General features: G+C 36.1%; 1 protein-coding gene across 5 annotated transcripts in view; it reads right to left on the reverse strand.

The window, feature by feature from the left end:
* Positions 1–15,129, reverse strand: part of ETV1 (ETS variant transcription factor 1) — a 99,749-nt gene that overhangs the window by 46,216 nt on the left and 38,404 nt on the right. For all 5 annotated transcript variants that reach the window (XM_033192983.1, XM_033192980.1, XM_033192981.1 and 2 more), the window contains one exon: positions 2,092–2,221. In XM_033192983.1, the coding sequence (XP_033048874.1) occupies positions 2,092–2,221 (130 nt within the window). The remainder of the gene's footprint in view (positions 1–2,091; positions 2,222–15,129) is intronic.

Genomic DNA, 15,129 nt, shown 5'->3' on the forward strand with positions numbered 1-15,129 from the left:
ACCCTGTCTCAGAAAAAAATAAGTAAAATAAAATAAAAAGCAATCATCAGTACACTTTTTTTCCTTTAGAAAGAAATATTTCTTTTTGAATTAAATTATGTAATAATTTATTCTATTGCTCCGTCAATGCAACAGAATTATATCCACCTGCAAAAATCTTTTACAAGGAGTAAAGGAATACATGCTGTACAAGCCCACTCTTGCTTTAAAGCAAAGTCAACAATGTTCATATAATGAAGTGCATGTTTGGTTACACGTATGTTCTTTACCAGTATTCTGAAGAAAAACCCACTTCTTTTGTGAAATGGTTAACCTAACTCATTCTCATGAATGAAGAAAAAAATGAAACTATTCTCCCATGAAATGCTGTACTCAATAATATTTTCTGTATAGAGATGGAAGTATCAGAATTTATTGCATATACCATATATCACTGTGGAGATTATTCATCCCCCAAAAGAAACTCAAAATATTCAGGCAATTCCTTTATTATTGATTTATGGATGTCAGATATGGCATATAAAACAGTGATGATTTCACAATCACAATTCTGATTAATCCTGAAAGGCAATGACAATTCTATATCTAACTGGCATTGACTAGAAAGTCCTCAATATGTTAAATAATTATGTTGTGGATACACAGTACTTGTAAGGAGAAAATGCAAAAACAAAACTAAACTATAAAATAAAACTCAGATTGATCAATACTGTCTTATCTGAATTCAGTATGCTTTGATAGTTAGCTTCTACAAGAGACCTTTTTTATAAAACTTTGCAGTTTCAATTGAGCCTGCTTATAATTTCGGGCTCTGGTGAACTTCTTAGAAAAGCAAACACAAAAGACAAGTTTGCAAGAACAAATGGTAATAAAATATCTGAGCACTGGTCAGCTGCCATAATGGCACAAGTCTATGTTTCTTTTTTATTTTTGAGGTGGATTATCTCTCTTGTTGCCCAGGCTGGAGTGCAATGGCACGATCTTGGCTCACCACAACCTCCACCTCCCGGGTTCAAGTGATTCTTCTGCCTCAGCCTCCGGAGTAGCTGGGATTATAGCATGCGCCACCATGCCCGGCTAATTTTGTATTTTTAGTAGAGACGGGGCTTCTCCAGGTTGGTTAGGCTGGTCTCAAACTCCCGACCTCAGGTGATCTGCCCAGCTCTGCCTCCCAAAGTGCTGGGATTACAGGCATGAGCCACCACGTCTGGCCTATGTTTCTACAATCTTACATATCTTGGACATAAACAGTGCATGCAATAAATATCTGAGGAAATATTTAATAGAAGACTCCTTTGGGTCATAATGTATGATGAATCTGAATTGACATAACTTATAAAACAGTACGAATATCTGGAATCATTTGTGTAAGTTTCCAAACTCCTTGTAAGAACTAAGTTTCTACTGTAATTGAGAGTGATAATATTCAGCAGAAACAGCCAACTTTTTCTTTATACAATTAAAGGCCAATATGAAAAGTAGCATCATGCAATTTACTTTGAAGGGTTTTTAATGAACATATATGTGATAAAATTTTCTAACAAATGAACAATGTACTTTTACTGCACCATCCTTTATTATCATCATCAGAACAACCAGCTTTTTAATAGATAATAGCCTCTGCTAAGTCTTATAAAATTCCAGTTTTATTGCAAATTGTCCATGAACTCATCTTATAGATCATCTGCAAAACCTGACAGATAACTAATGTACTGCTTAGGCCTGCCAAATGTTTCATTTTTTTTTTTTTTTTTTCTACAAACTCTATCTAAAGTGTATAATGCATTCATTCTAATGGGAACTTTCAAAAGCTGCTTGTGCCAAGTAAAACTCCTTTTTCAAACCCAAGATGTATACCTACAGTAGAAAAGCAACTAATGATCTGGATAAAAATTATTGCTTTAAAATGAATCCAAAGTGTGTGTTTGGATGGTAAATGGTTCTTTATAATTCTGCTAAATGCATTACCTAATTAGCTTGTTACATATTAAAGATGTAACTCATAAAATATGACTTGAGATTTCATATTATTCTGGACTTTTTGATTCAGTAAGAACCACTATCTTATATACAAACACCTGGTGGCTTTACCTGACATTGTACAGGCACTTTTCTCCATAGCTGAATTTAAAGGGCTGTTCTTGACTGCAGGCAGAGCCGATTTCTGAACACGGACTGTGAGGTTCTTTCTTGATTTTCAGGGGTAGGCCATGAAAAGCCACTGGAAAAAAGAACAAAATACCCACAAAAATTAAATGCTGTTAGGAATTATGGAGATTAATGTGTTCTACTTCTCTTGTTGAAAATATCATTCACATCTCATATTATATATGTAAGAAAAATCACATTTGATGAATTTCAGTAGCAGAAGATTTCAGAAAATCTTCGTATACTCCTTTTCTGCCTTTATTGTATAACAAAACGCATGCTTGAATTTTCTCTCATTACTTAAGTGAGTCACTTGTAGTTTGCTTAACTGATATTAACAATGCTAGAAGCTCAGTTTCAAGAAAGTACATTTTGAAAACATATCAGAAAGGTTTACAATGACTAAAGCAGAAAAACTACAACTGATTAGCCAAGAATCAGCTAAAGACCAAAATACAATTTTAAGCATTATTGAAAGTAAAATATATCAACTGCATCAATAATAATAGTTTAATGAAATGACAACTAGACTAGAACAAAGAAAATCCAGGCGCAGGTCCAAAAGTGACTGATTTTACTTTGGGCAAAAAGTCAACATCTTTGAGGCCAGTTCTCATCTATAAAATAGAGATTAAGTATCTGCCTATCTAATTACCAGAACTGTGAAGATGAAATCTGAGAAATACGTAAATGTTGTTTGTCACATGTAATCTATCATGAAACAATTATTCTATATGAAATGATGTTTTCACCTTTTTACTGTGACTTAAAGCATACAAATGCTTATATGCATTTATGTTTAATAACATACAAAGCTACATCACAAAATATGAAAACTTAAAAAATACGTATATGGGAAGGGAATCACAGTTTTAAATCCAATAATTAAAAAACATGCTATAGGCCGGGCGCTGTGGCTCACATCGGTAATCCCAACACTTTGGGAGGCTAAGGCAAGTGGATCACCTGAGGTCAGGAGTTCAAGACCAACCTGAGCAACATGGTGAAACCCTGTCTCTACAAAAATACAAAAATTAGCCGGGTATGATGGCAGGTGCTTGTAATCCCAGCTACTTGGGAGGCTAAGACAGGAGAACTGCTTCAACCCAGAAGGTGGAGGTTGCAGTGAGCCAAGGTCATACCATTGCATTCCAGCCTGGGCAACAGAGTGAGACTCCATCTCAAAAAAAAAAAAAAAAAAAAAGCTATTTTTTTTATTCTTCAATATGAAACTGAAGAAATGCTTATTAGAAATCTTATCAGAGTAATTAAATTTTTGGTATAAATGGGAAATTGGTTTAAAAAAGGAAAAAATAGTCATAAGAATAGATTTTGTAATTTACGTATAATATCCACAGGTATGAATAGTCAAGGGATAAATGTAACAGAAACACGTGCTGTGGAGATTTATTCTAACTCTTATACAAACTGAAATTAAAACACAGTATGTTAAGTCCGCATTCCAAAAAGAAAGATATGACAAGAGGAATTTTGTGGTTTATGATGTTATTTGTCATTCAATCTAATTATGCCATTACAGAATTATAAACTTGCATTAGCTTGAATGCTATATATAATTTTTAATATAAAAATTTGATATCACAAACTACCAAGCATCAGAAAAACAAATACTATTTGTTTTATATGCATATAATTTTGATACAAGTGTTCAATGGCAATCAAGAGTCATCTGAAATATTCTAGAAAACAAATTTGCCAAATAGGCAAACTTTACTTAAGTGATCTAAGAGAAAATTAACACATAATAATAAAATAATTATCCTAGGTGTACAATTTTAAAGTATTTTTTAATGTTGTGTGTGTGTGTGTGCATACATGTTTAGCACGCCTATTCAAAGTAAAGAGAAAAGAAAACCAAAAGAGAAATTTTGTATATCTCCATATGTCAAGAATACTCATGTGCATTAACTTTACCAAGTCAGAAAGCTCTAATTCTTCTGTCAGAAGAGGCTTAAGGACCTCAAGAATCAATTATGAGGACTTGTTCGAACTCTGATTTGAACAAGCCAACTATAAAAAGACAACTCTGCAATAAATAAGACATTTTAGTATAGACTAGTTATTAGAGAATTTAATAAATCATTGTTAATTTTGTTGGACGTGATAATGGCACAGTAGCTGTATTTAAAAAGTTTTAATTTTAGAGATTCATAAAATATTTACAGATAAAATATCCAGAATTTTCTTTAAAATACTCTAGAAAAAATAATTATTTATGAGGAAAGTGATGAATAAGATTAGAAAAATATTGATAAATGGTAAAAGCCAATTGAAGGGCAGGAAGGAATTAACATTATTCTCTTTACATTTGTGTATGTGTCCTCAATTTCCTGGGTAAACATTTTTTAAATGTGAAAAGAAAACCCACAAAGAATTTAAAGTAGTGCTCTAGGCCCAGTACAGTGGGTCACACCTGTAATCCCAGCTCTTTGGGAGGTCAGTGTGGCGAGATCACTTGAGTCCAAGAGTTTGAGAACAGCCTTGTCAACATGGTGAAACTCCACCTCCACTAAAAATACAAAAATTAGCCAGACATGGTGGTGTCCACCTATAATTACAGCTACTCAGGAGGCTGGGGCACGAGAATCACTTGAACCCACGAGACAGAGGTTGCCAAGATCGTGCCACTGCACTCCAGCCTAGGTGACAGAGTGAGACTCTGTCTCAAATAAATAAATAAGCAAACAAAAAAATAAAGTAGTACTCTATAAGAAAATTGTCCCCCAGTGTATATCTGCATGTTGTGTGTGTGTACATGACATCTTAGAATAACAAATACTAAATGACACACTTTTGTAATACATTAACCATGCATTTCTTTTTTTTTTAAACAAATGGTTTTCTATTATTTATTACATCTTTGAACATATTTAGCAAAACATGCATTCCCAAGTTTTGTTTTGTTTTTTAACTTTCATTTTAGGTTCAGGGATACATGTGCAGGTTTATTATATAGGTAAGCTCATGTCATGGGAGTTTGTTGTACAGATTATTTTATCACCCAGATACTAAGCCTAGGACTCAGTAGTTATTTTTTTCTGATCCTCTTCATCTTCCCACCCTCCATCCTCAAGTAGCCCCCAGCGTCTGTTCTTCCCCTTTGTGTCCATGTGTTCTCATCATCTAGCTCCTACTTATAAGTGAGAACACGCATACATCCAAGTTTTAGCACTTCAGATTAAGTATTGGGTTTTACATTTTCATAAGAAAAAGCAGTAGCAACATATAAGGAATTCAAGTAACAAATCATATTGTACCTGAGAGATTAGATCAAATTTATATGACTAAAAATTGATGACCTCTATAGCTAATAAATATGCATGCAGTATGATGTAAAGTTTATCATATTTATCAAAATGTCAGCCATATTGGAGACTATAATGTTTAATATTACTATATTTTAAGTCTTGAGTACCATCAAGTAGGAAAATATTTATAAACAGGACACAAAAAGCACTAACCATAAAAGAAAAAATATCAGCAAATTAGGCTTCATTGAAATCAAGAACACTTTTTCAAAAGACACTATTAAAAAAAAGGAAAGTAAGTCACAAGCTATAAGATGTTTTAAGTAGAAAGATCTGACAAAGAACTCATATTTAAGAAAATAAGAATTGCAACATATCAGTAAGATAAGACAAATTCCCCATTTAAAAAATTGGCAAAAAGTCTTGAAACAGGCAGGCAGTTCACAAAAGAGGATATCCAGACAGCAAAACAAATGGGAACAACAATAAAATATATGCAAAGGTATTTAAAATCTTTATTCTTCAGAAAACTGCAAAATAATTCACATGAGATTATCACTATATAACTGTATCAGATAGATATAGATATCACCAGAATGACTAACCTGCAAAAGATAGACATTACGAAGTTTTGGTGAAGACAAGAAGCAATGGGAACTTTTATACAAGCTGCTGAGAGTATGGATTAGTATGACAAGCACTTTGGAAAACTTTCTGGCAATATCTACCAGGGCAACAGAAATCTACTCTATGATCCAATAATACACACTTAGGTATATATCCAAGAAAAAGGAGTGCATATATTCACCAAAAGACATGTGTGAGAATGTTCAAAGAAGCTTTAATCATGATAGCAAAACCTGGAAAAACTCAAATATTAACCGATGGGCAAATGGATAAATAAATCATGGCATAAGCATACAATGGAATGAATACTAAACAGGAATAAAAAGGGACAAATTACATGCAAAAACACAGATGATCTCACAGGTACGAAGTTATGGAAATACATCTTGCTAGAAACATTGTATATCTTGCTCTAGGTGGTGGTTATGTGGATATATACACATGTAAAATTCATCAAACTATACACTTCAGATTTTTGCATCATAATGAATGTGTATCAATATAAAGTTTGAAAAACTCTGAGGGACATTAATCAAAGCTACACTAATTAAGTTACTTGAACAGGTCTGGCCTTTTGACGCAGCTGAGACATCTGAAAATGCGCTTCAACTTCACAGGAGAGATTATTCCAGATGGGTAAGGAATGGAGGGTGGGGAGGAATGGCATGTTTTCGGCACCATCATGAATGGCTGCTAGCATAACAACAGCCTTCTATCAAAATGTCCGTTAGTATGGACCTAGAAGCAAAAGGCATGATCCATGCTAGTGGAAATGCTATTTGGTGCTCTACTACTTTCAGATTGGCCCAGTGAGTTTCCTGAAGTGACCTCAAAAGAAGGGGCATGTCTTAATCTGTTTAGGCTGCTGTAACAAAAATACCATAGACTGTATGATTTATAAACAACAGGTATTTATTGCTGACAGTTCTGGAAGCTGGGAAATCCTGCATCAAGTCACCAGCAGATTCAGTGTTTGGTGAAATCTCACTTCCTGGTTCAGATAGTCATCTTCTTGTTGCAACTTCACATAGCAGAAATTACAAGTGAGTTCCCTGGGATCTCTTTAGTAAGGGAATAGGGGCACTAATCCCATTGGCTCCATCTTCATGACCTGATCACTTCCCGAAGTCCTCACCTCCAAATACCATCACACTGGGGAATCAGTTTCAATATCTGAATTTGCTGGGGCAGGGGCAGTGAGAGGGGGACACAAACATTCAGTCTACTACTGCAGAGCGTAAGGATTCTCAAAAGGTTATTAGAGGCGAGCTGATCCCTGAACACAGGATCCCCAAATCTGGCACATCATCAAATTATCTAGGGAGCTGCTGGAGAAACACAGATTCTCAAACCCCATTTGTTATGGGTTGGATTGTGTCCCCTCAGAATTTACATGTTGAAATTTCAACACCAGAATCTCTTATTTGGAAGATTACATTAATATAAGGTCATTAAGGTGAGCACTAATCCAATGTGACTAGTATCCTTATAAAATGGAGAATCTGGTTAAAGAGACATGCACACAGGGAGACTGCTACGTGAAAACGAGGGCATAGGTAAGAGTGAGGCCTCTACAAGCCAAGGAATGCCAGAGATTCCCAGGAAACTACCAGAAGCTAGGAAGAAGTAGGGAATAGATTCTCTCTCAGCCCTCCGAGTCCTGCTGACAGCCTTCATCTTGGATTCCCAGCCTCCAGAACTTGAAACAACAAATTTCACAAAGCAACCCAGTTTGTGATACTTTGTTACAGCAGCCTGGGAAAACTAATACACCACTCCCAGAAATTCCATTCATTAGAGCTGGGTTGTATCAGGATTCTGAATCTTATAAAACTTTCTAGGTGATTGCTCATAATTGGGCAAATTTGAATCCACTGTGATCTGATGTATGCTGCATTCAAATAGGTCCAGTAGTTTAAAAGATTTTTTTTTTTTTTAAATCCAGTAACATATTCCATTTCCTTAGATGCCAACACTCAAGGATTCTTACAAGTTCTCCCACTCCAGCAGTTTTGGGATACCCAGCTCTCTCCATAACAGGTTCAACCTATGTGGGCCTCAGTCACTATGGGCCCTTGAAACTGATTTTATTTTTTATTTTTTCCTAATCATAAGCCAAATAAGTAATCCAGTGAATCTGAGTTGGTAAGAATATTTTGTTTTTGAATTGCTGCATGTGAGGAAAAAAGAGAAAGCCAACCTAAAAATCTTCAACTTACAGCACAAAAGCCGTAGGCTACATTATTTTCCTCATTTTAACTTTCCTGCTTCCTGGAGATTCTGTGTCACAAAAATGACTTCTCTTATTTATTCTTAAATAAGAGTAGTGTAGAGACTTCCATCAGAGAGGGCTGAGTTGAAAACGTGTTGGGTATTTCATCACAGGGCTGAGAATCTGAGTCTGCTAACAGGCGGTTTTCCAGTTCATTGGCACAGGCACAAGCAAAAGCAGCACATTCATTTTGTGCAATTTGCTTTACCTTCCCACATGGAGTTGGTGCATGTAAAAGGCTGTTAAGTACTAAATTATTCCTTATCAAATCACCATCATCTGGAGTCATGATCAACACTAATTAAATTACTTTCGTTGAACACGGCTCCAGCCTGCTGCCGAGGCTGCTAGATACCTTTCATTCCTCTTGCAGTACCATCCTTGCTGGGTCTGGAACAGAGTTACAGGCATCTGCATTGTTTGTAGTTTTAATTAAAGTGAATCTTTCCTTCTTCAAGTGTACCAAATCAAGTGAGTTAACTCCTTCATTTCATTTGCAAAGTGGTGGTTCAAAATGATATTATATTTTTTATCCCTGACTTCAGACAGTTCAGATAATTTATCTAGAAAATCTGCAGTCTTCCTCTGGCATTCTTCAAACACATTTTCCATGGAAACTTTTATAATCCACAACTCCTTCGGACAATTAAATTTTTGGGAGGAAAGGCAGAAAGAACGCTCAAGAGATGTGTCTTGCATTTTTTCTTTGATGGAAGCTTGACCTTTAAAACCACATCTTAAGGCTGACTAATGATCACTTGAGTTCTTCTAATGGTTAAATTTAAGAGCTCCAAAATACCAAGACTTTAAAAAATGTACTTCCAAAATAAACTTAACTACTTCTTCATTCGGAAGTTTACTTGGGGTTATGGTATTCCTCATGAAGTTTTTGCTTAATTAGTAACTGTTTTCATTTTAGAACTATGAACTATGACACATCATTGCTTTCAATTTTTTCTACCTATATTTTAGAAAGAGGGCACAATCTTGTCATTATTATTTTACCAGAGCATAGAAATGCCCTTAGCTTTCTAAGAGCAACAATGCTGGTATACAACTACATCTTTGGTTGTGGGTAGATACATAATGTAAAATCACATTTGAACACTTGAAATATAAGTGGAGAATATGTATTTATTTACTTCTTTATTTATTCATTCATTCATTTATTTTGAGATGGAGTCTCGCTCTGTCTCCCAGACTGGAGTGCTGTGGCACGATCTCAACTCACCGCAACCTCTGACTCGCGGGTTCAAGTGATTCTCCTACCTCAGCCTCCCAAGTAGCTGGGATTACAGGTGTGTGCCACCATGCTCAGCTAATTTTTTTGTATTTTTAATAAAGACGGGGTTTCACCATGTTGGCCAGGCTGGTCTCAAACTCCTGACCACTTCGGGCTCCCAAAGTGCTGGGATTATAGGCATGAGCCACCACACCTGGCTGAGAATATGAACTTAAAATTTGCTCATAGGAGAATAATTTCCCAAACAATCATAATATTGGGGCATTATTTGTATCCTTACATTGAAAACAGATAATGTTTGTTACAACTGACTGGTTAATGTAAATCCAGAGAATGAACAATGAAATCTATGATTCATGTATGTTTTTGTTTATATTTTTACAATGAAGACGATGTCTTGTAAATTTAACAAAGATAATATGTTTAACTTAAGTGTTGACTTAACAAACTCTGATTGAGTTTGGAATCCTAATAGAAAACACTAATTGTAATCCTAATAGAAAACATTAACTATACAAAACAAAACAAAAAAAACACTCAAACACATAATATTTAACTATTTTCAAAGAATTGTCCCATACTCTATTTGATTCTCATCATTTAAGACAAGAACATATACAATCATTCCCATGTAACAGATCTTTTTAAAAGGCACAAAGAAGCTAAGACCATGTCTGACTAAAGATCTAACACTAAATCATAGCACATTAAGAATTAGAGCCCTGGCCATGCACGGTGGCTCACGCTTGTAATCCCAGCACTTTGGGAAGCCGAGGAGGGCAGATCACGAGGTCAGGATATCGAGACCATCCTGGCTAACACAGTGGAACTCCATCTCTACTAAAAACACAAAAAATTAGCTGGGCGCGATGGCGGGCACCTGTAGTCCCAGCTACTCGGGAGGCTGAGGCAGGAGAATGGCATGAACCCAGGAGGCGGAGCTTGCAGTGAGCTGCGCCACTGCACTCCAGGCTGAGTGACAGAGGAGACTCTGATTCAAAATAAGTAAATAAATAAATAAATTAGAGTCCTGGGCTCAATCTTAAGATTGTAACTGTTGAACTCTTGAGTGTATAATTCAAATTTATTTATACACACACACTCATTATTTCCTTCATGCATGAGCACTACTATCACATTATACGAGATTTTTATTCATTCATTTCTTCAGCAACTAATTCATTAATTCATTCGTTAATTCATCTACCATGCCCCAGACACTATGGCAGGTCCTGAGAGGGTGAAGGAATGCAGAGCTATGGAATGAAGATAAATAGTAAGACACAGTCCTTATTATCAAGAGCTCATAGAAGTCCAATTAGATCTTTATTTGGTGTTTTAAAAATTCCCTAATAAAAATATTAGGCAATATTCTTTAAGTATGACTAATTCATGTGTGTCTGATACATGTATCTGTATGTATGACCTTACTACTATATTCTTGGCATTTGTATCCAAATAAAAACGCTTCTCAGAGTATTCACGTTTGCTTTTAGGCAATCTGCCTTCTTTCAATTTATTACTGTGACCAAAGGCATTTAAAAATTCACACCACTCATATTCCACTGAAGGAAGAATGTTGCTATTCAACATTTGAAGCTTCCCCTATACTCTGATAGCCAAAATGTCACAATGATGGAAAGGTCTCCTTCTATATGTGGACAGCGAAAGTAAATACAGTGATAAGTTGTCTTGGCTCTGACCTTTCACTCTGCTTTCCTCCCAACTCTTGTCATAAGAGTGAAATAGGGTAGCAGTTTCTGTGAGTAGCAAACAATTACCCTGGGAAGAAAAACACATCACATTTTTAATTCTTCTCTAAACAGAAATAAAATCTATAGTTTTGGAGGAAGAGCCTTGAAGACAGTCTCTTTATTTTGAGGTTGCGATTTCTGGTCTGTTCAAAATTATGTTTTAGAATAGTCTTCTGTTTGCTGTTCTAGAACAGAGGTTGGCAAATTACAGCCCATGGGCCAAATCCGGCCTTCCACCTGTTTTTGTAAATGAAGCATTAGTAGAACTCTCTCCCACCCATTCATTTCGGTCTAGTCTAGGGCTACTTTGAGCTACAATGGCCAAATGGAGTAGTTGTAACAGAAACCATATGACCCACAAAGCCCGAAATATTTACCATCTGACTCTTTACAGAGAAAAGTTTGCTGATTCCTGTTCCAGAATATAGTCTACAATAAAAAAGGAGAAGGAAAATACTAAAGTGGCTGGATGGAAAGTGACACCTGCTAGTGAGAGAGACAGCTCAACTAGTCAACAAAGGATACTTAATTTTAATCTCTTAACTCTTGGTTTACTCTGACTCTCAAAACCAAAAATGTGGAGCCTTGTGTAGCCAATTTTACAGCAATATACACAAACTAGCTGATGAAAAAAATGACACAAAATTGAGACTAAAAATCTACAAATTTATGTGCTTTGAGAAATTTCAAGGCATTTACTTAGATCAGGGTGATGATGTATAACATGGAGAATTTTTTGCACCTGTCTAAAAAATGTAACTGAAAAAGTCAAAACAAATCATAGTGTGGATACTAAAGTGCTTGTAAAAAAAAATTTTCGCTTGGCTACAGCAGTGATTAAAAAAAAAAAAAAAAACTCTGTAAAAGGGAGGGGGGAAGTAAATGGTATACATAAATTAGATTATTTAAGACCAGATACAAGCATGGCATGAAAAATGCACACAGCCTTTTATACAAATATATGTAGTTAGGAATACACTCAGTAGATGAAAAGCATTCACTTTAAGTTAATATGACTTCAATTTCAGGTAATAAATGGATCGCAATGACCTCAATTAGTGCTCAGTTAAATTCCAGAAGCAAAGGGGAAGGCTTGAGTATAAATAAAGACAATGGTGTCACATGCTTTGTGAATCCATCTTCCAAGACACACAGAAGCACAAGGCACTTTCAGCTGCATCTGAGGCTCTCAAAGATTCTTTCTAGTACATTTACCTCTTCCAAGTCCTCCCCACCCCCACTGTGTACATATACCACTCACACATACACACACCAATATCCATTACTAAAGGGCCTAATCTCAGCCATCAGCAGAGTGCCTTTATGGGGCCATTAAACCATTTCTCTTGTTTACAGTGCCTGAAGAAAGATGTGAATTATGTCTGTGACAAAACAAGCGATAACATTTCTAAACTGCTATCAAAATGCAAACTGAAACACATTTAAGGACAGAGACCCTGATTCGAGTTTTCATGATTTTCCATTATTTGCAGCATCTGGAAATCCATTCACCTATAATATTTCCGAGACACGAATTTAGACCATAGCACAGCAAGTTGATATGAGTTTTTTTCTTAAATAATATTCTTTAAGGAGAGCAACCATTAAAAAAAAAAATGCCACCAAGCTTTAAAAGAGTACTGTCAGTCTGCAGAGATCAGATACCCAGTTTGCTCCTGGAAGTTACTTTGGCAACACAGGGGAAAAGTAATGTGAACTCTCCTCCCTTTTTAGGAACATCAGGGTTTTTAAATTGAAGCAGACATTAGATATGATTAAGTTTTCAAGATTGAGCCAATGTTTGTTTTAGCTTTAGAGACCTTTGTACTAAGGGAATCATAAGTGGAAGCCCAATGCGTAAAACAGGTAAGAGTGGAGCTACCTTTATGGGGGAAGGCAAGCAGTCATCAATATGCCCCCACCTTGCTTCTTGAAGTAGATCCTTAGCATGTGCAAGGATCTTCTTGGGCAGTTCAAAAACCAGTGCTGAGTCTCAGAACTCATTTCACAGAAGGAAGCATCAAACTTTTTTGAGTGTGCATGTGTGAGAGAGAGAGAGATCCCAAACTCCTATCAGTAACAGTAACTTCACACTCTCTTGTGGGGATCCCTGAGTAGTCTTGCCAGGGTGTACCTAAATGAAGAAGATACAGTTTGAAAAAGTCCTGGAAGGGATCAGGTATCTATAGACTTGGAAACTAGTGCTGAGGACAGAGCTGAAATCGGATGCCAGGATTCCTCACTCTACATATTGGGGGCCTTTGGATGAATGGTGCAACCTCACAAGGCAGCTGTTTCTCAAAAGCAGACTTAAAAATTCAACTGTCTCTACATTGCATAATACCATAACATCTTAATAGAAGAGAATGCATAAGTATTCTGGATTGGGGTCCATCTTTCATCTTTTCCAAAAGTAGTGGGGATACCAAGATGTGGCCAAGTCTCACTTCCAGAAGGTCACTTTCCCCCAGCCCTGATGATCTAAATCAGAGGTTGCCAATATTTCTTTCTTTCAGAGTGGTTGCAAATAACTTCAATTAACTGTGATTATTTAAAATTCAGCTTCAAAATCTTCTTCTGGTTTAAAAATCCAAACTGCTGACCTCTCTAGGAACACACACACACACACACACACACACACAATATCCAGCAACACTGGGTCCACTTTCCTGCTTGAAAAACAGGTCAGGAGTTGGCTGAGCCACTGTCAGCTGCCCCTTTGGCCAGAACCTGTGCTTTCCTATATGCCACAGTCCCCACAGTCCCCGCCACCCCATTCCCTACACCACTTGTGCTGAGTTCACTTCACTCACTTATCTGCCTGCCTACCCCCTATTTAACACACAGATAAGAAATCATCATTTTTACAAGTAAATGTGCATGTGCATGTTCTCTTTCTCTCGCTCTCTCTCTCACACACACACAAAACATCATCTCTAATTAGCAAAAATAAATATTATAAAACTCATGTTACACCCATGGATTAAATACTCAAGTACCTACTTTCAGGCAATAAGACATAGTGGCAAAGCTAGCAGGCACTTAAATCTGCCTAGTTCTAAATCTTGCCACTGTCACTTATTAACTACAAGACTGGGCCATCCACTTAACCTCTCTGTACTTCGATTTTCTCATCTATAAAATGGGATAATAACAGCACTTGCCTCATAGAGTTGCTGATAGGACTAAGGGAGCCACTACATAAAAAGTGTATATTGAGTCCTTAGTGACGTTAGTTGTTGGTGTTATTATTCAAACCCAGAATCATCAAGTGTTACAGCCAAAAGAGAAAATGTAGATGATCCAGTCACATAAAAGCTGACTGGTTACGAACACGGAGACTAAATCTTGGCTTTGCCACTTACTAAACGAAGGACCTCTGGTGAGCTAGGTAACTTTTGTGTCACTGAGTTTCCCCTTTTGTAATATCAAATATTGTAATATCAAAATTATTAATTATAATATCAAATATTGTAATGTCACAAACCCCACAGAACTTCCTCATGGGATTTGTGTAAGAATTTAATGAGGTAACACATATGAGAACTTAATAGTACCTGACATGTGGCAAGTACTCAGTAAATGTTTGTTACTACTAGTATTAGTCCAACCATTTCCTTATACAAAAGACAAACAGAGTCAAGGATGTACATTGACTTGTAGAAACAGAGCTTCAAGTCATCAGATGTTACTTCACTGCTTTTTCTATTTAATCTTGTTTCCAATTTCTATATCAGTCAACTACACACTAAGAGCAAAAATACATAAATAAACATGGAAAAAGTCAATTTGGACAAGGTATCCTGACAGAAGGAA

This window comes from Trachypithecus francoisi, unplaced genomic scaffold (assembly GCF_009764315.1).
Source record: "Trachypithecus francoisi isolate TF-2019V2 unplaced genomic scaffold, Tfra_2.0 Lachesis_group4, whole genome shotgun sequence".
In the NCBI taxonomy this organism is placed as follows: Eukaryota; Metazoa; Chordata; class Mammalia; order Primates; family Cercopithecidae; genus Trachypithecus; species Trachypithecus francoisi.